At 35.4% G+C, this 27910-nt stretch overlaps 1 protein-coding gene across 2 annotated transcripts in view; it reads right to left on the reverse strand.

The window, feature by feature from the left end:
- Positions 1-26078, reverse strand: part of LOC106867407 (elongation factor-like GTPase 1) — a 31671-nt gene extending 5593 nt beyond the window's left edge. The window contains exons 1-16 of one of the 2 annotated variants that reach the window (XM_014912273.3): positions 25935-26078; positions 20509-20616; positions 16987-17054; positions 16339-16423; positions 14753-14886; positions 13354-13491; positions 12338-12394; positions 11465-11494; positions 10157-10275; positions 9527-9650; positions 8625-8704; positions 6931-7064; positions 5610-5732; positions 4464-4563; positions 3737-3867; positions 1730-1890 (exon numbers count right to left, since the gene is read on the reverse strand). In XM_014912273.3, the coding sequence (XP_014767759.2) occupies positions 1730-1890; positions 3737-3867; positions 4464-4563; positions 5610-5732; positions 6931-7064; positions 8625-8704; positions 9527-9650; positions 10157-10275; positions 11465-11494; positions 12338-12394; positions 13354-13491; positions 14753-14886; positions 16339-16423; positions 16987-17054; positions 20509-20602 (1578 nt within the window). In that variant the 5' untranslated portion in view covers positions 20603-20616; positions 25935-26078. The remainder of the gene's footprint in view (positions 1-1729; positions 1891-3736; positions 3868-4463; positions 4564-5609; positions 5733-6930; positions 7065-8624; positions 8705-9526; positions 9651-10156; positions 10276-11464; positions 11495-12337; positions 12395-13353; positions 13492-14752; positions 14887-16338; positions 16424-16986; positions 17055-20508; positions 20617-25934) is intronic. The other variant, XM_089345421.1, reaches the window with a different exon arrangement.
- Between the last annotated feature and the right edge of the window lie 1832 nt (positions 26079-27910).

Genomic DNA, 27910 nt, shown 5'->3' on the forward strand with positions numbered 1-27910 from the left:
GCCGATTATTCAAAATGGAAGAGGGAGTCTCAAGAAGGCCTGGGACAAAGTACGACCTCAGGACACAAACATATGAAGGACCAAGATATCTGGCACCTTATTGTACTCAAGAAGACCCATCCTCCACAGCAGAAGTGTTAGGGCTGCTCCCACTGCTGAAGAGGATTGGCCTGCAAGAGCTCTGTGCCAGAGCCATGTTAAATGCATCCAGTACACTCTGTAAAGTGGTTGGCATTAGGAAAGACAACTAGCCACAGAAACCAAGCCAAATCACGCTGGAACCTGGTGCAGCTTACCTGCTTGCCAGCTCTGGTCAAACCATCCAATCCATGCCAGCACAGAAAATGAACGTTAAAGGATGATGATGATGGTGAATAATTTTAACATCCACTTTTCAATGCTTGCATGGGTCAGATGGAACTGATGCTGGAAGAAAAGGCTTAATAGATTACACTGACCCTATCACTTGACTGGTACTTAATTGAACTTGGTGGGATTTCAGTTCAGAATGTAAAACACTAGAACATATACTGAAAGGCATTTTCTCAGACAAACAAATGATTCTGCCAACCCAACACCTTTGTTCACTGTATTTATAACAACATTCATTACAACTAAACCAAAACTGTATAAACACTAAGTAGTAATTAGTGTCACAATGGAAATCTAATTAAATCTAAGTAGAATGCTAGATTAAACTTGATAATTAATGTGTAAAGTGACTGACTGCTTACAAGATCAGTTTACATTTTTGCCTCCTGTGGTTGGAAAATTAACAATCAGTACCATTTGCATGAAACAAATTGAAGACCTGAAGTTGTAGCGCCTTGATCTCAGTGCCATGGGTTTGGAAAGTGTGGAATAACATCACCACCAGAGTCCATCATCTGACTAACCCAGTCTGGTTGCCAGACTTTCTATATGGATAGCATACAAAAATCCAACATGTACGTTACAACTGGCTTATATACAATTGATTTACAACTACAGAATCCTCAGTTTCTTAACATTCTATGTAATTTGTTTAGAACACAAAATATACTTATAGCTAATTCATTTATGTAATTACCAAAGAGCTGACTTTTAATATAGACAGTAATCTATTGATGATTACAGAACTCAGAACCACACCCCAAGTCGAGATCTCACTTGAATCAAGGAAATAAGATTGAATAACATAATGAAGTCAGATGTGGTTGTATGGTAAGTTTGCTTTCCAACCACATGGTTCCAGGAAAGTGTCTTCTATTAGAGCCTTACACCAACCAAATCCTTCTGAGTGCATTCAGTAAATGGAAATTGAAAGAAGCTCATCATATATATATGTGTATGTGTGCCACTGTCTCCTTGCCTTGATACTGGAAACTAAAAGAAGCCTCTGTGTGTGTGCGTGCACGCATGCATACATGCACATGCTTGTATGTGTTTGTTTACATCTGCACGTCTCTGGAAATCAGCAAGCTAGAAACAGTGATTTACCAACAACTTATCTTGGCTGACTACATGAGATCATTTGGAAAACAGATAAGGGCAACAATACATTCATCTAACCCTTGCTAACATGCTTAAAACTGGGCATAAAAAATAAGCAGAACAAAAATTCAAATTACCCCAAGGACTTCCAGAGAGCCCAAACAGACTACCCTCAATAATAATCATTTAAAAAAAAAAAAGTTAAGTAAAAAGATTATGCAATTTTGATTTGATAAAAAGAAAAAGAAAAACTTACTTGAAGAGCTTTTTCTGGGTCATGCTTTGGTCCAAGAACAAACACTTTACATCCTTTTCTCACTGTACCACTAAATATACGTGCAAAGGCAATAAATACATGCTCGGATTGAGGTTCTACGGCCCCATTTAAATCAGTGTCATTATTAACAGGATCACCAGCTAAAACAAATAAATAAATAAATAAATAAAATACAGAAATGACATAAAAATATGGACATTATAATATTCTGATGCAAGCATGCTGAGAACTTTGCTTTCCAACTACGTGATCCTGGGTCCAGGCTGACCAAAGTCTGTGAGTGGATCTGGTAAACAGAAACTGAAAGAAGCCTGTTGTATATGTGCAGGAATGTTGTTCACTGTGACTTTGAAGTCACTGTCAACAACATTCTTGTATAAGAAAAATAAATCCATACTCTACAAAAGTATAGAGCACTCTTGTATATGAAAAATAAATTCACTCTACAAAAGTATACAATAACCTATCAGACAAACGTAAAATTGTCTTTATTATAACTGAACATAAAAACAAACTATATATATATGCATATGTCTATGTGTCTTTCTGTTTGTCTCCCACAAGTTTGACAACTAGTGTTGGTTATGTCCCCATAACATCCAAGTTCAGCAAAAGAGACAGATAGAATAAGCACTAGGTCTTAAGAACTAAAACCTTTCAAGGCAGTGCCTCAGTATGGCTACAAATGATTCAAATAAGTAATAGATGACAGAACCACAAGGTTTCAGGTTCAGTCCCACTACTTGACACTTTGGGCAAGTGCCTTCTACTAAAGACCATACACAAACAAAGCTTTGTGAATAGATATGGTAGATGTAAACTGGAAGATATCCATCTTGTGTGAGTGTGTGTGTACACATGTTATTGACTGTGTCTTTGCCTTAATATCACATGATAATTGTAAATATGAGGGTGAGTCAAAAAGTAATGCCATTTTGTTTAGGACAGGTATAATTACCAACACAGGAACATGTATCATACATCAAAATGAAGCTGGTCTTCTGTGGATTACATCCCTACTTCTCAAAATAGTCACCTTCAAATGAGAACATGTATCTCAGCCCTGTAAAATTCTGTTGACTGTTCTTTGATTCACTTCTTCACTACAGTTTTCACTTCCTCGTCACTGAACTATCATCTCTTCGGCCCCATGAAAGAGGGTTTGAGAGGCAAACATTATTCCAGTGATGAGGAAGTGAAAACTATTGTGAAGAAATGGCTCAAAGAACAGTCAACAGAATTTTACGGGGCAGGGATACATGCTCTCATTTGAAGGTGGAACATTGCTTTTGAGAGAAACGGTGACTGTGTTGAGAAGTAGGGATGTGATCCACAGAGGACCAGCTTCATTTTGATGTATGATACAAGTTCCTGTGTTGGTAATTATACCTGTCCTAAGCAAAATGGCATTACTTTTTGACTCAACCTCGTAAGTACTCTGCCATGCAAGCCATGTCCTTCATTTCCAAACATCCATGAAAACACATCTAATCACAGGGAAATGCTGATTTCAAACTTTTATGCCAGGCCAGCAATTTTGGGGGAGTGGGGAAGTCGATTGCATCGACCCCACCCCACCCCACCCCCACCCACTTATTTTATTGCCCCCAAAAGGATAAAAGGCAAAGTCGACTGTAGCAGAATTTGAACCCAGAATGTGAAGACAGACGAAATGCCACTAAGCATTTTGCCCAGTGTGCTAACGATTCTGCCAGCTCGCCACCATAATCACAGGGTAATATTATCTTACGAGGAAAAATGATGATGACAGGAAGAAAATCCGGCTCACCAAATTCCATCCAACCCATGCAAGCATGTAAAAGATGTTAAAATGATGACGACGATGTTTTTCTCTTACTTCCAATGCTCACTTTTCTAAAATTGAACATAAATTTTAACTGCAATGTGAAATTGACCCAATAAAGTATGTAATGGATTAAACTGAAGTTTCTTTAAAATAAAATAAATGCTATCAGACTGACTTACATAAATTTTCTTTGGATTTTTGCTTGTCTTCTGCATTCTCAGTATTTTCTGTAGCTTTTGCAGCTAACCTTTCTGCCCTCTTTTGTAAAGCAATTCTTCTTTTCTCTTGCAAATCAGCTTCAGTCAAAGGCCTGAAAAATATACAGAAAATGTCAGAGTCAACATATTCAAACTGTACCAGTAAATATATTGTAGGAGTAAAAAAATTAGAAAAAAAACAAACGGTGGGGCGGCTCATTTTTTTTTCCTCACAATTAAAAATAGGCAGATATTGCCACTATCACTGACATTTAGTGTATTTTCACATATTTGTATGTGGGACTTAATGGGGAGAAAAGGTAGAAGTGTTACTTTATTCCAAAGAATTAAGGAGGAATTGCAGAACTAGTAAGTAACCAAATTGATATTCTTATGATCCCTTACATTTCATACCCTCTTGAGTTGATAAAATAAGCTATCAGTAATGTACCAGAGAAGATACAAATGACTACAATCCTTTGTAACAAATAAGTGAGCTTGTGCCAAAGTAACTTTATTCTAAATGCTTTTCTATAAGTCTTAGATTATCTCATGTAGGTTTATTCTAAATGGTTTTCTATTCATGTATTGTAATTCTCCTCAGCTCATGTTACGGATATGCTCCAAATATTACAAGCATTTTCATTTACAGAACATTTAATATAGTGAAATTGACACAAATATTTTCAGATTCCAAAAACATAAGTACCTTGCTTTATGCTGAGGAAGTGATTTTCTTTCAATTGCTACCATCTTTGAAACAAATATAATTACAGGAGCATCTTCTGATGAACTGCAAGCCAGAAAATCTAATAAATATGGAACAGAGTAAAATACTTAAGAAAATATTACAAACACAAAGAGACAAGAGTTAACTCATACAGAAAAAGAAGAAAAAAAAATGACAACAGTGCACTCTCACAATGGATCCAATAAGAAACAATATTATTTTGTTAAGGAATAATTATTCTTCTATTCTAATGTGTTGTTTCAGAACTTGTTCTGTGCTTGCCAATTAACAAGGAAATGCCAGTGAAACCATCATCATCATTTAACATCTGCTTTCCATGCTGTCAAAGGTTGAACAGTTTGACAGGAACTGGCAAGCTGAAGAGCTGCCCGTGTCTGTTTTGGCATGGTTTCCATGGCTGGATGCCCTTCCTAACACCAACCACTTTAGAGTGTACTGGGTGCTTTTACACAGCCCTGGCATGGCTGCATTTTATGTGGCACCAGCACCCATGAGCCCTCAAAAGCAATCAACCATCAAAAGTATGGTTTTACTTGAAATAAATTCAAGAAGCCCACATTGCAAGAGCCAAAGCAATATCTGAACCACACAGTCGTTTTTCGAGAAAAATTTCAATACCTTTTATTCGTTTCCCATTTTATATCAGATTTTGACCAATGTTACTGAAGTGTGTATTTTCTATCACTCTAAGTTCCATTACTTTTATAATAAAGTTGTTATAGCTCAGAGGAAGAACAGAAGAATTTCAATATCTTCAAAGAAGATGAATTTTGAAAGACCTCTAGACTATTCATAATGTTTGTAAGGCACTACATAATACCAAAACCAAAAGCTTTGGCACCATCTAGTGCCTTGAACAACTAAAGATAATTGTGATGATTTATTCAATGGCAGAGCTAAAAGTCTCTCTGCTTATGCCATGAATGGATGACAAACTCGACTGTACAGAATATATGGGTAATTAATAAAAGAAAGACACCAAGTAGACAATTTCCTGACAAGGCAGGTGAGAATAACAGAAGAGTTAAGTAACATTCCATGATTCCTTATTTAGAAAAAGAACAATTAAATGAAACAAGAAAGAATGATGATAAAATCTCATACCATTTCTTAAATCTTGGCTCTTCTGTGGAAGTGATTCAAAACTACGCGAGTTGCTGGACATGAGTTTCTCAATGCGAGCTTTTGACATATTTGTTGGAGCAGGGATTTTCTTGGCTACAATTGCTACAAAAAGAAAATATAAACATCAACACATTAAAAAAAGGTTCCATGTTAAAAATATATTTCATTTTTGGTTTGTTTGTTTTTGTACATGCTATTTCTCAAAGCAATATTTATAGACTTTATATGAGATAGAGAAAGTCTGTTCTGTTGCATGGTAAGACTACTAAAGTAAAAGTATAACAAATAATGTTTGAAGTCATACAAAAAGAAATTTTTAATGTAGTAATAATAGCTATGATGATAATCTTATTAACTAGTGTCTACTAAATTATGGAGCTGCAGAGAGAATTGTATAGCAATTAACAGTATACAAAACTAGTTCAGGCACTTGAATTTACATAAATTAGTAAAATTTAGGAGAAATTATCAATTGACAATGTGCTGCTGCCTCGTTAAAAGTACTGGTACAAGTATCACATCAAAAAATAACCAGTACATTCTGTGGAGTGGTTGGAGCTAGGAAGGGCATCCAGCTGTAGAACCCATGCCAAAACAAACAACAGAGTCTAGTGTAGCCCCTGGCCTTGCCAGCTCTGGTCAAACCATCCAACCAGCATGGAAAACAGATATTAAACAATGATGATGATGATGATAAAAAGTAATCTATCACAAGAAATAAGAAGCTAGCATCAAATATATCTTTCCTTTTCATTACAGTAGCAATATTCTGTTGCAATATAAGATGTTATTTCATTTTGGAACCAAGTATCAAGAAAATAGAATGGCATCTTGCAACATAGTAATTGTCTGTCTGGTTAATGTATCATTTGTTATATATCTAAATGATGATGCATGTTGAACCGATTGGACCTTTACATTTCCATCCCTGTTAATACTATTGTTACTACAAAACTTGCACTAAGAGTAAGGTCAAAGTAAAATTACTACCAGCTTTTATAGCAAGTTGATGCAGGTAGTTTATCCTGTCACTCTCCAACTTTTAGTTCATGCAATTGAAAAAATGGCATTATTTATGGGACGACTCAATATTTATAAAATGATAATCTTGTTATTCTGTTTATATAAAGCAACTTTAGAAGTACAGTAATTTATAGAAATTTCATTTTGAAATCTATTTATTTTTTGTTATTTTGCTGTCTGAATCCAAGAAGGCAAAACCCATAACACTGAAATAGTTACAGGAGCAACATATAACAGATTCAAAAAGAGGTAAAGAATAAAGTGATTAAGAGCTTACAAAGAACTGCATTTGAAAGAGGGAGCCATTGACTGCAAATAGCTTGTAAATGAACTTTAGGATCAGACCGAGAGTCTCTTGCAGAAATTTTCAGATTTAATGAATTTACAATCTTTGCAATCATTTCTTTGTCTCTGAAGAGAAAAAATAGATAGAATATACTTCATTATTTAATTGAATGCCTGAAGATAAAAAAAAAAATAACTAAAGATTTTAATAATGATATTGCACCCCAAATTTTCCAGCTAAATGCTTTATTATAAAAGAGTTGGGAGAATACTAGTAATAACTAAATAAGTAGCTAAATAACTAAGTAAGCTTGATCAAAATTTGTCATTCTTTTCAACAGTATGACTACCCACTGAATCCAATGAATTTAAATTTTAGGAGTTAGAAGAAATTAATAACTAAGATAAAGAATTCTTGTATCATATAGCTCAATGATAATAATGGTAGACGAAACTTAGAAAATGTGTTAAACTTCAAGAAAGAAGACACTTGAATATGAAAATCTTTTCTCTTTTAGGAATATGGAATTTTATTTAAGAAACACTTAAACATTTGTACATTATTTTGTTCATGCTAACAGCTGCATAAAAAGCACCAAGTACACACTGTAAGGTGGTTGGCATAAGGAAGGCCATCCAGCCATAGAAACCATGCTAAAGCAGATATTAGAGCCTGTTCCAGTTTTTTGGTTTGCCAGCTCCTGTCAAACCATCCAACCCTTGCCAGCATGGAAAATAGATGTTAAATGATGATGAGTTACGCATCTCTGAAAATTTGCACAAAGTGTGAATTAGTGCAGGATATTTTATCTAATATTGATTTCAAATTCTGGCACAAGGCCAACAATTTTGGGAAAGAAGTAAATCAATTACATTGACTCCAGTGTTGAACTGGTACTTATTTTTACGACCCCCTAAAGGATGAAATGCAAAGTTGACATCAGTGGAATTTGAACTCAGAAAGTAAAGATAAACGAAAGCATTTTGCCTGGTATGCTAACAATTCTGCCAGCTTGCCTATGTTACTTTATCTAATATTAATTACAATGAAGTGAATACGATATATACATACTTCAATATAATGACATATAAGTAGAATATAAAAATTAAAAGCAGGAGTGGCTGTGTGGTAAGTAGCTTGCTTACCAACCACATGGTTCCGGGTTCAGTCCCACTGCGTGGCACTTTGGGCAAGTGTCTTCTACTATAGCCTCGGGCCAACCAAAGCCTTCTGAGTGGATTTGGTAGACGGAAACTGAAAGAAGACCGTCGTATATATATGTATGTGTGTGTGTTTATGTGTCTGCGTTTGTTCCCCCAACATCGCTTGACAACCGATACTGGTGAGTTTACATCCCCGTAACTTAGCGGTTCGGCAAAAGAGACCGATAGAATAAGTACTACTAGGCTTACAAAGAATAAGTCCTGGAGTCGATTTGCTCAACTAAAGGCGGTGCTCCAGCATGGCCACAGTCACATGACTGAAACAAGTAAAAGAGAGAGCAATAGCAAACTGTTAACTAAACCACATTCATTAGCACGAGTTGATAATATTACCCTCCACCCAAGCTGCTCTAAACATATCACTTGTGAAAGTTCACTGAAACACTTTCATTGTCAGAGTAATTGTAAATGCTTCACTAAGCATGAAAAATATTATGCGATTTATTAACAGGTAAAACTTACTTTTTAATCATTACAGCTTGATACACAGCCCAGATGTTGTCGAGGACAAACTGAACAAATAAGGGTTTTTTATTTTTAGCCTGAAGAAAAAAAAAACGCATTTTTATAAATTTTTACCAAACCAACAACTCTTTCATATAGAATCATATATAAAAAGAAAAAAAAAAGCCAAAATAGGAATCTATGATATTAAAACTTTGCTTAAGATATCAAAGCAACTAACGTTCACCTTTGTCCTTCACACTAACCTCTTGTTTTCGATCGAGATTTTATCCCAATTACCACATACATACACTCATAACATCAATTCCCATTCTCCTCCAACTACATGAGCGGATGCTGAAAAGTTCCTGGCATCGGATAAAAGAAAATACAGGAGAATCAGTTAATTATGATTTTTTATACGACATAGTCCTGTCTCAGATTCACACACTTTATCGCAGCAGTCCTTCAGGTTTTCTAAGTCTTGTAAAAGAACTCAGAAGATTGGGCCTTCAAGCAGGTCTTTCACAATACCCTTAAAGCCAGGAATTTTTCAGCACCCCTTCATAAATATTAATAGTTAACAAATATGCACTATATCTTCTAGTGTTAAAAACATATTGTTTTGAATTAATAATACATTATCTCATAGCTTCAAGATTTAGATGTGATTGTATGTTTTTAGAATGACATAGCAGGATAGGTGAGAGAGACTGGATCTGGCCAGTTGGAACATAAAACAAGGTAGATTATTTGGACCAGATACAGCCAGTTTAAATGCTGAACAACAATCACTTTCCATTGTTCTCATTCAATAAGCATCCCAAGTAGACATTGAAATCCCACCATTCCAATTTTGGATAAAAATACTTATAAGAATAAAAAAGGATAGAAGGAATGAATAAAAAGAAAACACTCACTTGTGCGCCTTTCATTATTCTTTTGGCTTTTGAATTAAGATAATAGTTTCCCCACAGTGTCTTGTTTAGAGCTGCAGCACTGATACCTAGCTTCTCTGAATACATATTAACAAAGTGACTGATGCTAGAGAAAAGAGACAAAAAAATAATCATAATAAATTTAACAGCCATACATATTTATATGCAGATACTTCGTATTGGGTTGTTGAATTAGCTATCAAGAAATAAAAATTAACTAATATTCTTTGGGAATGTTACTAACACGGAGTAAAATATGAAATTTAATAATAAAAAATATTTTGATGTCTTTTTTCAATGAGAGAGATAGTAAGAAACTCTAAGGAGAGCTGAACAGCAGAATTCTTCAGAGAAGAAGTCCCCCACCCTCATGCAAGTGTTTCAGCCTTTAACACTTTAAAGGGACTGGGCTGCATCCAGATCATGGCTCCTGGAAACCACTCAGCTGCAACCTTCTGTGCCACAGTCTGCATTGCAACCGTACTAGGTGGTTAAAGTACCCCACAAACAAGGTACCTTGGGTGTTGTAACGAGTTCAGTCAAAGACACAAGTTGAGTGTAGGGTAAATCATACTTTTTGAAATTCTATGAGTGAATGTTGAGAAAACTTACCTGAAACCCCAGCCATCCAAGGCACTAGCAAATATCACATTGCCTTGGTCTGGGGAAAAGTAGATGTTGGAGTCATCACCTTCCTCCTCTAATACCATGTTCAAGTCAGCTGACCAACTCTATAATGTATATAATGTATTCAAAAATAAAAAGAGAAATATGCGACAACCAAGTAGTTTTTGCAGTCAAATGAAAATTGCCATTGCTGCAGCTAACATTGTTTTAAATCAGCTTAAGGATAAAATGCTCAATTTAATTTCTTCCATCTCTTTATGTTCTGAGTTCAAATCCCACCGAGGTTAACATTGCCTTTCATCCTTATGGGGTTGATAAAATTAAATACCAGAGAAGTACTAAGGTCAGTGATATTGACTACCGCCGCCCCTACAATTCTACCTCTGTGCCAAAAATTGAAACCATTATTTTACATCTACTTTTTATGCTGGTTTAGGTTGGATAGGTCATCACAATCCAAGTAAATTCATATTTGGAGTCACTAACCTCTTAAATGGGTCAGAGGACCTCATGTCATTTGTACAATATCATTTTTGGTTTAGTTTCAACCCCATTCTTAGAGGCACTACTTTACTGAAGCATTGGGTACATTTTATCATTGTACCAGCACTAAAGAGGTTGCCATGTTCTCAGCAACACTAAAAGGGTCCACTTGGCTAAGTTATCTCAGCTTGTTCACTAACCACTTTACAGAGTAGTTAGATCAATGGTTAGAAACCATTAAAATTAGTATTACCTTGATACAATTTTAGGCCTTTCATCTGTAAAACTTAGATTTCTAAAAATAATACAAGCTGTTACACTGTAGTAGAATGTTGACTAAATGTTTTGTGGTGTCTAATACCTCCTCTTACACCAAGTTCAAATCCTGCTAAGACTGATTTATTTTCCCTCCACCTGAATCTCTATTTAATTAAGTATTAATAATAAATTGAGTTGACTATAGCACTCACATAGATTTCATACCATTATTGGTTCCAGTCACTGGACTGTGACCATGCTGGCAATGCTTGATTGCATCAGACTCAGTACTAATCTTATCAGCCATGGAAGGATAAAAGGTAAATAGGTCTAGGTGGAATTTCAACTCAGAAAGTAAAAACATAATCATGCACTTCAAGGTATTTTATCCAACACTTACTTTTTCTGCCAACTAACCATCATATATCCTTTACTTTTAGTTTATGTATTTCTTTGGCTTCATTTAAATATTTGAAATACTTTCCCCCTTATTTGCAGATATACTTCAACCCTACACCTAAAAATGGAAAATTTTGAAAGTATTATATTTACCTCCAAGTCTTCACTTGCATTAGGTGGCATCTACAAAATTTTAAAATATGGTAGAAGTTATTTTCTCTTTCTTGTTTTCAGAAAATTTCCCTAACTTTTATTTAAAGCCAATCCATTAAAAAAAAAGTTAATATTTATGACATTATTGGGAAGCTGTGAGACGTCTAGATCAAGCCAGTTTGTAAAACAGTTTGGGCTAGATATGGCTGGTTTAAATGCTAAAGGGTTAAATAAAAGGAGTCCTTAGTAGTGAAAAGATTGGAAACCAACGAATTACAGTTATTCTGTTCAAGAAAAACAGATCAATACTCTGTAATTAATTTAGTTATTGAAGCTTCATTAATAATTTCAGCTCTGTGTAAGCCAAACATATAGAATTTGAACAGCATTACAAGTTAAAGAAATTCACATTTACTAATACTAAAAGCACATGCTGTTGATGATTAACCCTAATTAGCTACAATTAGGTAGATTAATCTGGGATTCACACTCAACATGCAGCATATACTCTAATCTGCAATTGGAGTGTGTCATGGATACTTATAGATATTTTACCTGCAGTAATAACAGAAGGCTATGTTATATTGCAGGGGGATGGTAACATTTGCATAATGATTTCATTAAAGCATCAATGGCTGATATCTAGTAACCAATTTAGAAAATTTCAGAGGTATACTTGCCAAGCAAGTTATTTGATCTGAGATCGTGAGTCAAAACTATTTTGAAAACATTTTCTAAAATATTCAAACAAATGATATTTCATATAAGTATATATCAAAAAATAAACTGAACTAATATAAATATATTGAAGACAATCTTAAATGCTAATTTCAAAATTAAAACACATTCTTAAAGTTTATAAAAATTACTTGCATTGGAACTTTTCTCCATCCATTCAGAAGTAAACAATTCACTGGTTAAAACATTGATCTAGATAAAAAAAATAATAAGTTTCTTTAGAAGCAAAACCAAGAACAGAAATTTTCTAAATTGTTAATTGTATTCCCATAAATAATTTTTGGATATTTTCAATTCCAAACAGTAATTACGCCTGTAGAGTGAATAACCGTCATGTCCCGTACGTGTCTTGTAGAATTTCCCTGGGGAACCGTTTGATGCAAAGAAAAACGATTGGGTTATTTCCCTTGGCTACGAAAATGAACGGGTTATTCCCCTTGGTTGTTAAAGGAATATATATATATATATATATATGTTGTTGTACTTGGGGATGGTCATATTGCCAGTTTAGCCAATAAAAACACACACACTGTATATTTGGTGTTAAATTGCTTCAGCTTTATATTACATTAATCTTAATCTTATTTCGGCCAGAGTTCTTTCATCACACTTCTGTGACCTCATCAGTGGTCCTTTGTTTCCTTCTTTCTTATGTGTGTCTCACCTTGCTAACTATCAGCCATTTTGTATATATATATATATATATATATATATATATATATATATATATATATATATGGGTTATATATGTGGACCCTTTTAGGGGCCCTATCCATCCAATTATAGACTTTTATTAAACTTCAATGAGTCTAGTAACAAACTGGATATTACTTCAACATGTTTGCAAAGTTTCACGAAAATTCGTTAACGGGCGTAGGCGGCAACTTGACACAAACAGACAACTTGCATTTATATATGTATAGATATGATGGGCTTCTTTCAGTTTCTGTCTACCAAATCCACTCACAAGGCTTTGGACAGACCAGAGCAGAAGACACTTGCCTAAGGTAACCCACAGTAGGACTGAACCCAGAACTACGTGGTTGAGATACAAGCATCTTACCACACCACCACACCTGCACCTATTTGAAACATTTCAGATATGAATTCTATCAGGAGTTAGAGCAGTTATTAAAAGCGGAGAAACTTACCTGTTCCAGAATTTGCCGAAGATGTAAATATGCCTCTTGAGGTTCCATGTGGAGTTCAAGTATCAGTCGATCAATTTTATTGAGCAACAACACTGGTTTAATACCTTCCAGCCAGGCTTGCCGTAACACAGCATGAGTCTAAAGAAGTAAATTAGAGCAACAACACAATGAGTAACAATTTCATAATGAAAAGTAGCAAAGACAATATTCTAACTTGTTCAGAGCTTCATTTATATAACTTCTGAAACTAATTTAAATAAAACTAACTAAATGTAGTTTTTTTCAGCTTTAACCCTTTAGCATTCAGATAATTGTCAAATGTAATGCATATTTATTCACATTGTTTTAAATTAATCATGCATTATCTCATTGATTTGAGATTTTGATGACAGTTTTTTTTTATTTTTAGAACATTGTAGGGTTAGTGTGAGAGGTCAGATCTGACAAGTTTGAACAAAAATAGAATATTTGGATTGGATATGGCAAGTTTAAATGCTATGGAGTTTATAGTTACTGTTAAAGCAAGAATGAGAGATATATACATAGACTGAACATCATCCAAAGTACAGTTATTGCTTGTAAAAAATCATAACCTTAGATAGCAAAGATTAAATTTATATTTAGAATATCATTCCTTCTATTTATCCACTCTACAACCATACCATGTTATATTGGTTTCAAATTTTGGTGCCAGACCAGCAAATTTAGAAGAGGGGACAAGTTGATTACATCAACCCCAGTGTCCTATAGTTACATATATTACTGATCCCAAAAGGATGGAAGGCAAATTTGACCTCAGCATGTACAGTCTGAAGAAATGCTGTTAGGCATTTTGTCCAACATGCAAACAATTCTGCCAGCTCACCACCTTTAACTTCTATGTAATAAAGTTTCCTTACAAAATCTATCAACTGTTTAAACCATTTGAATATTACTCATGATTTTATTTACTTTATATAGCAATTAGTGTAAAGAGCTTGTTGGTTACAGATCTTCAAGAAATCAACCACAAATTCTCTGGATTTCTAATAGTGAGAGTGATAAGGAACTATTTGTTAACTTGATGCAGAACAAATATCTCAAAGGGCTTCATTTGTAAAGCACCAGCTTTTCAGTTTCTCACTGATTTGTATATTCTTCACTGGTATACATGACCAAAAGATATATATGAGCTTCAGCACAGAATTCCACTCAGAAATTATTAATCAACACAAATACATGGTAGAAATGGAGATGTGCCCAAAGTAACATGCAGCAGGTTTGAGCGTGAAATTACTTGGTTGCAAAGAAAACATCTTAACCAAACAGCCAAGCCTGCACCTGTAAATTTTATAAAGCAGAAAACCACAGAAATGTTTCAATATTTTTGAAATAGAAAGAAAAATGAAAAGATACTGACCTGTGGGCTGACTCCTTCAATGACATCAACAATAATAATAGCACCATCACAAAGACGTACAGCTGTCGACACTTCACTAGAAAAGTCAACATGTCCAGGAGAGTCAATTAGATTTATCAAATAATCCTCTTGTTCTGAAATAAAAGAGAACCCATTTAGTGACTTAATTAAAATGAAAACTTTGTCAAGATAAAGAAAAATGATTATCAAATACTTGTGGACAAATCGTCTCCACAATGCCTGGCTCTCCATCGGTTATGATAACAAGTGTTCTAGTTGATATAATCAACCGAACAGCCAGCTCATGAAATTAATGTGCAAGTGGCTGAGCATTCCAGACACACACACACACACACACCTTTTCAGAGAATTCAGCATGATAAGGCTGGCCCTTTGAATTACAGATACAACTCATTTTTGCCAGTTGAGTAACTGGAGCAACAAGAATTCACAACTTTACTATTGTGAGCCAAGCCTCCACAAGGAGAAAAAATGTGACGAACATAGAATGGTGGTCAATGTGCTTAGACTGAATGCAAGGAAGGTTAAATGAAAAATCATAACTTGGATAAAGAAGATGTGGAAGCCAAAAGGTATTTTGTTCAATAAATATTCCTTGAGGATGATGATGAAAGGAAAACTATGGCAGAGGAAAACTAGTTTGATCTCTTTTCAGTTTGTTACACTACGACCACAGCCTGTATGCACACCAGTATTTTCCATTGGATATGTTACTGTAAGAGGTTGTTAAAAGCAGAATATAAACTAGATTGGAAGAACCTTGCCCTAACAGAACCAAATAGTGGGGTAACAGTAGAAGTGTTGGGGCAAGTCGATTACATCCACCCTAGTGTTTCTCTGGCACTCATTTTATTAAACCCTGAAAGGATGAAAGGCAAAGTCAATCTCAATGGAATTTGAAGTTAGTAAAAATATTAATGAGGAAACTAAGGATATGAAGGCAAAGAAATAACAAATACGTTACAGATTATTGATGCTAAAAATCTAATGCTGTTACATGTAGTGATTTGATAAGAATTTACTAGTGTATTAAATGCAGGAGGATCTATCATACTGACAGGGAACTAGGAGTGTAGATGTGATAGATGATGAATATTTGAGAGCATTCAGGAAATACCAACCATGGATAGCTCAGCAAATAGTTTCTAGAAACTAGGAGATAATTAGTTTTCTAAGTGAAGACATGTGGCTTAGTGGCTAGGCTTGTGATCACAAGGTTGTGGGTTCAATTTCCAGCAGAGCATTGTGTCCTCGAGAAAAACACTTTATTTCACATTGCTACAGTCCGCTTAGTTGGCAAAAATGAGTTATACCTGTAATTCAAAGGGCCAATCTTGTCACATTTTGTATCGTGCTGAATCTCCCTGAAAACTACTACACGTCTGTGGAGTGTTCAGCCACTCGCACAATTTCACGAGCAGGCTGCTCCGTTGATCAAATCAACTGGAACCCTTGTCATCATAACCAAAGGAGTGCCAGTTAAAGTTCTGGAATTATTGTAATAAACTTTATTTTTACAACATTTTGTTTTTGTAGTGTATGAAAAGAAAATTAAGTTAACATACCATGTACATAATGTAAAGAAATTGCACTGGACTTCATAGTAATCCCTCGTAACTGTTCATCTTCTCTGCTGTCCATGTAACGGATCTACAAATTTCAAAACAAAGTCTTATTACTACAATACAGTGATATTTCTAAAACAAAAATTGTTTTACTGTCACCAAACGCATTAAATAGTTTGATACAAAAACTAATTAAATGCAGGATAAAGAAATGCATTTTGGATATTGTGAACTTATTTGTAAGCTAGTTCTTTATTACATTCAGAATATATAAATAAATGTAAGACCTGAAGAGAATAGATAATTTCAAAAATAAAAAGACTTGTGATTATATTTTTTTTTTAAATTCAAACACAATCTATAGATGCAGACATGGCCATGTGGTTGCTTCTCAACTATGTGTTTTCAGGTTCAGTCCTACTGTACACTACCTTAGGTACTTCTACTATAGCCCTGGCCAATGCCTTGTGAGTAGGTTTGGTAGAAATATACCCATGTGTATATACTGAAATGCAACATGAATGTAGCTGCCCTGTGTGGCTTATGGCAGGAGTGGTACAGTTTGTTAGTTCAGTTGATGGATTACGAGCAACAACATAAAACAGAAGATAAAATTCATTAAAAAAAAAAAAAAACAGAAATGATTACCTTTCCAGACATCCTCTGGGAAATGATGCCATTACTAGCCACAAGAGAATCAGCCAAGGTAGTCTTTCCTATAAAAAAAATTATACATAATATAGATGGGAAAATGAAGCTACATAACGCAAATATATTTTGCTAATATAAAATAACTGTAAAATTATTATATATATATATATATATATATAATATTATTAGGGACAAAATCCAAAATTACAGGTAAAAAACTCAATTAAAATCAATTTATAAAAAATTAAAATTAAATTGAGCCTTATAGATAAAGTATATATAAAATATATATAGTTTTAGGGAAAATAACCAATTTTCAATTTAATCGATTTAAATTTCTTTTCTATTTGAAAATTGGTTATGAAACACGTGTAATCTTTTTATTATATTTATCTTATGATATTTACTTTACTTTATATTATACTCATTTATTGTGCTTTTAATTATTAATTTTTCTATATGTGATAGTGGATTTTCATCGATGAGTTCTTGAAAATTGGTTATTTTCCCTAAAACTATATATATATATATATATATATATATGTATATATATATATATACACACACACAAAAATATTATATTGCATGGCTATTGGGTTTTTCCTTCATATTCAAATCTAACAAAGCTTAAAAGAAATGTTTTTAATACATATTTGTGTATGTATGTGTGTGCACACGCACAGAAGTCAAACTTACAATAAAAAAGAAATAATACTAAGAGCCCATTTTAGAGCTCTAACACATAGGTATATATATAACTATTTAATTATCCAGATACAATCATCTCTCTTCTTACAACACAATATAGATTTTGACTAAACTATATTATAATGTATATCTGAAACAGACATAACAACTACGGTCAAACATCCAGTTAGAGAGCAGTCTCTCAATATGAATAATAATCAACACTTATATTCAATGTCCATTGTGCTGTAGGACAATTAGGTTATGGACATTAAGACCTTTTAGCCTAACTTTTTTTTTTGTATGGTTGAAATCAGTGTTCTTTAAAGGCACGTGTTTGGTGTTCATCTCTGTAAGTATACTGAAGAACTTATGAAAGCATATGGATGGGTTCTTGGTCTTATTTTTCAGTGTTGTTTCATAGCACATATGGACGAGGACAGCTGCATTAAGAAGAGCCGATCGCTAACTGTGGAGGGCACCTGTGGAAGAGGTAGACCCAGGAAGATGAGGGACAAGATGATGAGGTATGATCTTTGGATGTTGAGTCTCACAGAGGTGATGACAAGTGATTTGCTGTACTTAAGACATGTCAAGCTAAGTGAAATCATAGTCGTGGCCAGTGCTGGTGACATGTAAAAGGCACCCAGTACATTCTGTAGAGTGAGTGTTTGGCATTAGGAAGGGCATCCAGCCATAAGAACCAAGCCAAAACAGACTAGAGCAGCTCTGCAGCTTACCATCCTCAGTCAAATAGTCTTACCCATGCTAGCATGGAAAATGGATGCTAAATGATGATGTCTTGGCTCATAGAAGGCTAGATCACTTCCTTTTCCTCCCAACAAATTATCATCATCATCATCAACCCTTGGACATTACTATTTCAAGTCCCAGGATTAATAGGATGGGTAGGCCTGATTTCCATGGTATATAAGTGACTGAGATCACAACATTCCCCCTGAATGGTAAGCTAGTTTGTCGCAGAGTTACTCATTTACAGCTTAGTGGACTGGAGCAATGTGAAGTTAAGTGTCTTGCTCAAAAACATGATGCATCACCCAGTCAGTGAATCGAAAACACAATCGTGTGATCATGAGTGCGACTGCCTAACCACATAGCCATGTGCCTTCACAAATAATCAGCCATGCCTAATTTTTTCCCCATCACAGATTAATTTCATGCTGCTCCTCCAGTTTTACTTTCAGAAGGCAGCTGGTCTTGCCCTTATATTCACTGCCATGACTGCATAAGATGGAATACACACAGTTGTTGATCATGTTTTCTTCTGATGGTAAAAATGTTTAGGAAAATTGTCCCTGAGGATAAACTGCTTTTGAATATTGTTTCAAGGAACATCATCATCGTTATTTAAAGTCTGCTTTCCATGCTGGCATAGGTTGGATGGCTTGACAAACTGGTATGGCCAAGGGCTGCACCAGGTTCCATATTTTGTTTTGACTTGGTTTCTAGGGCTGGATGCCTTTCCTAATGCCAACCACTCCACAGAGGGTACTGGATGCTTTTTATGTGGTACCATCACCAGTGCTTTTTAAGTGGCATGAGCACCCACACCAATGCTTTGGGGGGGGGGGGGGGGGGGGGGGGGAGAAAAACAATAAGGCATAGCTGATCATTTATGGAGGGAAAAGGAAAGTTGCCAACTCATGTGAAACAAAGTCAAAATAATAGATAAGTAACAACATTCAGAGATAAAATGGCTCAAAGAGATAGATTGTGAACTAGGCTTTGATAAGTTCTTCAGGAGGGCTAGCATAGAAATGAACACCATATTGGTATCTTTAATGAAAAGAGGAAGAACATTAAACGTTTGACTATAAAAAGTAAAAAGGAGTTAGGTTTAAAGTTCCTAATTTACATCTCATAATTGTTCTGCAGTACATGACATAGTGAATACAATCAATGCTTATATTTACTATCGGTATTGACTAAGTGTTAAGTACTTTAGTTTACTCAGTGGATGGATATTCAATTGCTGATGTTCTGTCTTTCTCCCCATACATATACACACACACACACACACACACACACAAAGATGCACACATACACATTCATATATATATCATCATCATCATCATCGTTTAACGTCCGCTTTCCATGCTAGCATGGGTTGGACGATTTGACTGAGGACTGGTGCAACCGGATGGCAACACCAGGCTCCAATCTAATTTGGAAGAGTTTCTACAGCTGGATGCCCTTCCTAACACCAACCACTCAGAGAGTGTAGTGGGTGCTTTTACGTGTCACCTCCACGAAAACGGCCACGCTCAAAATGGTGTCTTTTATGTGCCACCCGCACAAGAGCCAGTCCAGGGGCACTGGCAGCAATCTCGCTCGAAAACCCTACAAGGCCAGTCAGGCGGTACTGGCAATGGTCACGCTCAGGATGGTACATCTTATGTGCCACCTGCACAAGAACCAGTCCAGGGGCCCTGGCAACGATCTCACTTGGCTTGCCGGGTCTTCTCACGCACAGCACATTTTCAAAGGTCTCGGTCAATGCACATCTATGCATACATGCTTTGGTTCAAGTGAATTAAGCAAACAATATCTCAAACAGGAAAATATCTAATATAAGAGCATCTGTGGCATGGACAACAATCTAAACCCCATGGATTAAATAAACAGTAAGAACATTATTGAATACAACAGGCATCTAAGTACACCAGACGGCACAACAGCCAGAATATTGTGACTATAACAACTAAGACAATAACACTGTCCAGATATATCAGTGCATAATACTAAATATTACACACTCAATGACTTTAAACACAGTTCAGTGGCTTTAAGTAATTTATCAGCAATACTTACCATGATCAACATGAGCTAAAATACAAATGTTACGGATGTTTTGAGGTGTCTTTTGAAGTTTAGCCAATTTTTCAGCAGTGGTGGTCCTCATCATTCAAGAATTGCAATCTGAAAAAGAAGTTTTATATTAATAATGTTTATTTCCACAAAAATCAAATAACAGTAGTATTAATGGTATTAGGAAGGGCATCCAGCCATAGAAACCAAGCCAAAACAGACTGTGAAACCTGATGTGGACCACGGCCTTGCCAGTTTCTGTCAAGCTTTTCAATTCATGCCAGGATGGAAAACAGTTATTAAATGCTGATTTTGGTGATGATGATTAAATTGACATGAACAACAAACAAACATTTTTTTTTAGTTGTCTTTAGCTGTATTAGTAAATTTGGATAGGAGACTGTGTTGAGCTTGGTCAATGGGCCACATTGCTTCTTGGGGAGTAAACTTAATCCATCACCTCTTGGTATTGGTGCCTTTACTAGAATCCATTCTATTGCAAGTCTCCACTTTCTTTCAGTCCCAGGGGCTCTTCAAAAGGTTCATGGGTGCTGCCCAGAACCAAGAATTTGGTACACAAAATTAAACTCCTATTCCAACTCCTCGATTTGTTTTAACACCAACTCCTACTTTTACTCATCAATATATGGCTCAGCTGACTCATTAATCCACACACAGGACATCTTAAGGTTATAACTTTGAGAATAGTGAGGTAGACCAGAAAAAAGTCATTCTAAGATTGTTTTTTTAACGTAAGCATGCCCAAACAAGGCGAATGCTTACACAGAGCAGGTTTTACAGCCAGCCACATCATCCAAACCAACCAGGTGAAACCGGGCTTAGCTGCTAGTATACACACACACACACACACATGTGTGTGTGTGTGTGTGGTAAGTAGCTTGCTTACCAACCACATGGTTCCGGGTTCAGTCCCACAGCGTCACACCTTGGGCAAGTGTCTTCTACTATAGCTTTGGGCCGACCAAAGCCTTGTGAGTGGATTTGGTAGACGGAAACTGAAAGAAGCCTGTCGTATATATGTATATATGTTGTGTATCTGTGTCTGTCCCCCCCAACATCGCTTGACAACCGATGCTGGTGTGTTTAGGTTCCCGTAACTTAGCAGTTCGGCAAAAGAGAACGATAGAATAAGTACTAGGCTTACAAAGAATAAGTCTTGGGGTCGATTTGATTCGACTAAAGGCGGTGCTCCAGCATGGCCGCAGTCAAATGACTGAAACAAGTAAAAGAGCATATATAATGTGCACACACATGTATATACTTGTGTGTGTGTGTGTGTGTGTAGACAAGAGTATATACGTGTGTGCATATAATATATATTTATATATATATATATATATATATATATATATACACACACACACACACACATCCCATATATAGTGAACTGAATTCAGGATTCGGCATTCTTGCCCAGGATTCCATAGAAACTCACATTGTTTCAATCATTAGACTGTGGCCATGTTGGAGCACCCTCTTGAAGGTTTTAGTCGAAGAAATCAACCCCAGCACTTAGTTTTTAAACCTGATACCTTTTCTGCTGGACCACTAAATTATGGGGAGGCAAACACATCCACGATGGGCTTCTTTCAGTTTCTGTCTACCAAGTCCACTCAGTAGAAGACACTTGACCAAGGTGCCGCACAATGGGACTGAACCCAAGGCCACATGGTTGGGAAGCAAGCTTCTTAATCAAACAACCACGCTTGCACCTATAGATCTTGAAAATGACTTCATACCATATGGTTAACTCAAACAAATGTAACACAACAAACTATTGTCTATTGTTCTATTTAAAATGATTCAACTAAATTAGATCATAACTAAAAGAAAACAAGTGATAAAATGTACATTTAAAATCGACATCTTCCTCACCACCCCTACAATACGTAGATAACATTAATAGGCGGAGTTATGATGTAAGCACATGTTGAAATCCCTCATAACATTTTTTTTTAAACAATTGCAGCGTGGAAGGTGTTTATAAGCCATTTAAGAAACACAAAAACCGTTAGATTCACTTCAACATTTAAGTTTAATTTGTCAAAATATTTTCCTCGCTTTGAGACCGCGACCTGTCCACTGACAAAATTCCGAGATGCAGCACAGAATTTTGTCAGTGGACAGGTCGCGGTCTCAAAGCGACGAAAATATTTTGACAAATTAAACTTAAATGTTGAAGTGAATCTAACGGGTTTTTTTGTGTTTCTTAAATGGCTTATAAACACCTTCCACGCTGCAATTGTTTTCCTTCCGGCACACGATCTCAGATCAGGTCACTTGCTATGCAAGTACATCTCCATTTTCTTTTATTTTTATGAATTTTCACAAAATGTTTTCAGTCAGGAACAAGTTGCAGGTAACCCTTTTTCACCATTCTTCCAACTTCATTTTCAATCTTAAAAAGGCTTTCGTCTACTTGAACTATATGATTCAGGCCACCTAATTTCTTATCTTTCAATAATTTTTGAGTACATACTTCCCTGCAATGTTCGTACCACTAGACAGTTGTCTGTCTGCTAATATTGTTCATGGACGTGCAGCTTGTCCTTGGTGTTTCACATATGAAGTCCAGGGTTAAGTGAAAAAGTGTGAAGACCAACAATTGACCTTTTTTTCCGTAGATGAAAGCCTTTTTAAGAGGAAAAATGAAGTTGGTGAAGTTTGGGATACTTGGAATATACGATAACACGGTAAAGAAGGGTTACCTGCAACTTGTTCCTAACCGAAAAACAAAGACACTACTAGCGATCATTATTGAAAATGTTGAAGCAGGAGCGATCTTTCGTAGGTTTCACTATTTTTACAGATATGTGGCCCAGCTATAAAAATCTACTTAAGAAGAGTGGACCGGAAGCAAGTCAGTGGCACCCACGATAAAAAAAAAAAAAATCTTTTAAACTTCACATGTATAAGCTGTAAATCGGGGGATGGGGTACTCCCATCATACTCTTGAATCTGCGTTTGTTCCTGGTTTTATATACTTTCTGATAAAGAGAAGCAGAATTTCGGAGGGACGATCGTTCACAAACACAGAAAGTCCTATTTTGTCTTTTCTGTCTATCTATCTATCTATCTATTTGCTTTCATTCATTCAGTCGGTTGTTTGTTTTATTAGATAGACAGACAGACAGACAAAATTCACCCCCGATTTAAAGTTTACACATATTTATACATGTGGAGGGGTTTTCTTTATCGAGGGTGCCACTGACTTGCGCGTGTGCGTGCGTCCGTCTACTGGCTAACGCGGGTGCGTGCCAGGTCCACTATTCTTAAGTAGTATCTACAAACAACATGGAATCATACTATGCACGAGCTAAACGAAGACTGAAGTATATATGTGGATCTAGTGGAAGGACATGGACCGCACCCCCTTTCGGTTATTTTTTTTCTACAGAAACCCGCCGGTCACATGTCGATCTACAGGGATTATTATGGCATGAAATGTGACAATTCCTAGAAGAATTACAATACGTTTATAAAGCACATAGCGGAAATTTATCCGCAACACTAGGTTAATGGGCACTGTCATGGTATCAGAAATGAAAGTAGAAAAATCCAAACAAGGAATGTTACTGCTGGTTTGAGTTGAAATCAGTTTCTTTGGCTACTGACTGGCCGGAGCTATCTGTCTCTTTCTCTCTCTCTCTATCTATCTATCACTCGTCCACCTTCGTTTGTTTCCGTAGAATTTATCAAATTAGAAAATGCATTTCCGTAGAATTTAAACAAATGAAATTCAGTTTAAACTTTATAAATAAATATATTTCATTTCATGTTCAGTTTAAACTTTATAAATAAATATATGTTTGCATTATTCATTATTGTTTTTAAAAACAAATCACATACACCAATCAGCACCACCACCACCACGCGTAATCCAAAGTTGGAATTAATCACCGCGATATTGCCATCGCCACCGCTACAACAGAAAATAGTATTAATTGGCTTAAGAGACATGGACTTTTAAATACCCCAAAAATATGCCCCTCGTGTGGAGCTAGCATGATGGAAGTAGCCAAAAAGTTTTTTTTTTTGTTTAGATTTTTCTACTTTCGCTTCTGACAGCTAATACCATGACAGTGCCGGTTAATGTTTACATTACCCGGAAAACCCAATAATTTAAAGGTATGTTATAGATAGTTTATTTTAATAACAAAATTTTCTGTTAGTAAATGATTTTCTCTTACGGGCGCATGCGCGATTGTTTAAAACTTTTTCACTTTTGATTTCGATGTATTTAAAAAAAATTATTTGGAAATTATAAAGAGAAACGAATGACAGAATCGGACTCAATTTTAAAACCAAGAATTAAAAAAAAATAGAAAAATTGTGGAAAGTAATGGGGGGGAGGTGAAATTTTCTTTTTTTTGCATAATCATATTAATTTCATTATACAGAAGACAGAATCGAAGCAAATTTGTGAAAATTCGTAAAAAAAAAAATCTAGAAAACTAGATAAGAGATTTTTTTAATTTCAATCTTTTATGTACTAACACTGACTATTATTTTATTTGTACAGGATACTTGTACATTAGAGATGTATAAACAGTAATTTACTCCTTTTTTCGAATATACCGTTATTCAAACCAAACATCTTTTGTGACGGACTTCTAAGAATAAGAAGTCTAAGGGTACCCTATCGTGATTGGATTTCATAATAAAAAAAAAAACTTATTACAAAATGAAAAGATATCGGTTTTAACTGCTCAAAATAGAAACTCATTTGAAATAAAATAATACGTAAAAGATCTTGAAGTTATTACGTTTATATAAATGACTATCTTGAAGTTAATTATTCACTTGTAAAAGACTTGAGGAAGAGAAGATTGACTTATTTTTGTGATTTTAAACTAATAACATTTCAAAAACATACAACACAGAAACTGATAATGTGAGCAAGTACGTTAAAGTGTATGGAATTAACGAAATCTCTGAGGAGAACCTCTAAGTGGTCACTCAAGCTACAAGAAACAGCAACCTAGTAATCTCTCTCTCTCTTTCTTTCTCAAATTACTCCATACTGTCTTGAAGGAAGAAAAGCACATGGAATAATGCGCTCTTGGATATACCAAACGACGGGACAGTCACAGCTGGACTGACTTTAATGTCCTCGGATTAAACTACATTAGGTAGAATGAAAGATAAAACCTGGGAAATGATTAATAAATCAATACGAAATCAAATATACCAACCGGTAATAAGTAAACTAAATACCTGAAACAAAAAAAAAAGTATGACTAACATAAAAAAGTGACTAACAGTATGTTTCATTACAAGGAACTAATTTCATTTTATAAACAGATCGAAATAGGAAAGGCGAATCAGGCATTTTACTAACGTGACTATTGAAATAGTGGTTAAATATACTTAAACAGCAAGTAAATATACAATAATATAGAACTTACCAGTATTGTAAACTTAGACTATTTCAGGAATAAACATACCACAAAAGATTAACGTTCAAATAGTTTTCTTTTCAGATGTAATATAAATATATTTGATAGCATTGCACAACATGTGAGCAATCGCCAACCATATTGACATTAACTGACACCTGGTGGGATAACTGCGAGTTATCTCCCTCGTTTAAGAGGTACGCTATTGCTTGGTTACAGATGATGACTCTCTTTTACTCTTTTATTTGTTTCAGTCATGTGACTGTGGCCATGCTGGAGCACCGCCTTTAGTCGAGCTAATCGACCCCAGGACTTATTCTTTGTAAGACTAGTACTTATTCTTTCGATCACTTTTGCCGAACCACTAAGTTACATGGACCTAAACACACCAGCATCGGTTGTCAAGCGATGGTGGGGGGACAAACACAGACACGCAAACATATACACACACATACATATATATATACATATACATATATACGATGGGCTTCTTTCAGTTTCTTCTACCAAATCCACTCACAAGGCTTTGGTCGGCCCGAGGCTATAGTAGAAGACACTTGCCCAAGGTGCCACGCAGTAGGAATGAACCCGGAACCATGTGGTTGGTAAGCAAGCTACTTACCACACAGCCACTCGTTAAACTTTTAATATATTATCTTCCAAAAAGTTATTTTAGGACTGCACCGTTTTCATTGTTTATTTATTTAGTTATTTCATTTTAAAATCAAAATTAGAAACTATCTTCGCAAAATACTTCGGCGGAGGTAAAGTTTTTTTTTTTTTTGCGATTTTTTTTCTTTTTTTTTTTTACAGGAACACACTATATCGATCGCGGAGATTCCGAATCTGCAAAAAATCTGCATTTCAAAATTTAAATCCCTCCCTTCACCCCCATAAATTTCTTAAATTTCCCCTTAAAAAAAATTGGGGCGAAATACATAGAAAGATACAGAGATTATGATTCTGGATAAAAAATTCTGTAAAATTTCAATTTTTCAAAAACAAAAATAAAATAAACAACCCCCGTCCCCTCGGCCCTATGACAAGAAGTGAAATTAAAGTGTTTACTCTAATGTTTCCTGACGAACATGTGGTTAGGGTCTTTTGGAATTAAGAGAGGTATGTAAAAATTACATTTTTTGCACACACACACACAACAAAATGACATTAAAATTTTTTTTTTCCTCTTTTGATAATTCGTATTTAGAAAGTTGATCGTCGGTTTGGCTGTTGTTTCTAGCTTGTCAGACTTCCGTTTGGGGTGGGTCTAAATTTTGAAATTTTTTCTTCTTTGGTAACTTGTATTAAAATTTTGAAAACGCGTTTCTAGCATGTCAGGTTTCCTGTTTAGATACTTTTTGCGTCTGCTATTTTATAATTCTATGCATGCGTGAAATATTAGTAGAGAAAACACTTTAATTTCACTTCTTGTCATAGGGCAGAGGGGAGGGGTTTTTATTATTTCTTTTTGAAAAATTGAAATTTTTACAAAATTTTTTTTTCAGAATCATAATCTCCGTATTTTTCTACGTATTTCGCCTAAATTTTTTTTTCTTAATGAAAATTTAAGAAATTTAGGGGTGAGGGGATTTAAATTTTGGGTACTACTAAAGCAGAGTGGTCCCGAACGCGCAGTCACGCGTCCGCGCTAGCTAGTTGTTAGTGGTCGATCCTAACCCTAACCCTATCCCTAAACACATGTATTCATTTGCACACGCGCACTCACACACGCGTGCACGCACACTTTTTGTAGGATCGACCACTCACGACTAGCTAGTGCGGGTGCGCGTTCGGTACCACTCTGCTTTAGTAGTACCTAAATTTTGAAATGCAGATTTTTTTGCTCATTCAGAATCTCCGCCCTCGATATAGTGTGTTCATATAAAAATACCCCCCCACAAATCCCAAAGAGGGTGCGGTCCATGATCTTAACCTCCGCTAATACTTCTTACACTTCGAGTTGCTATGAGATAATGTATTTTCTT

The sequence above is a fragment of the Octopus bimaculoides genome, chromosome 2, assembly GCF_046866305.1.
Source record: "Octopus bimaculoides isolate indiv1 chromosome 2, ASM4686630v1, whole genome shotgun sequence".
NCBI lineage: Eukaryota > Metazoa > Mollusca > Cephalopoda > Octopoda > Octopodidae > Octopus > Octopus bimaculoides.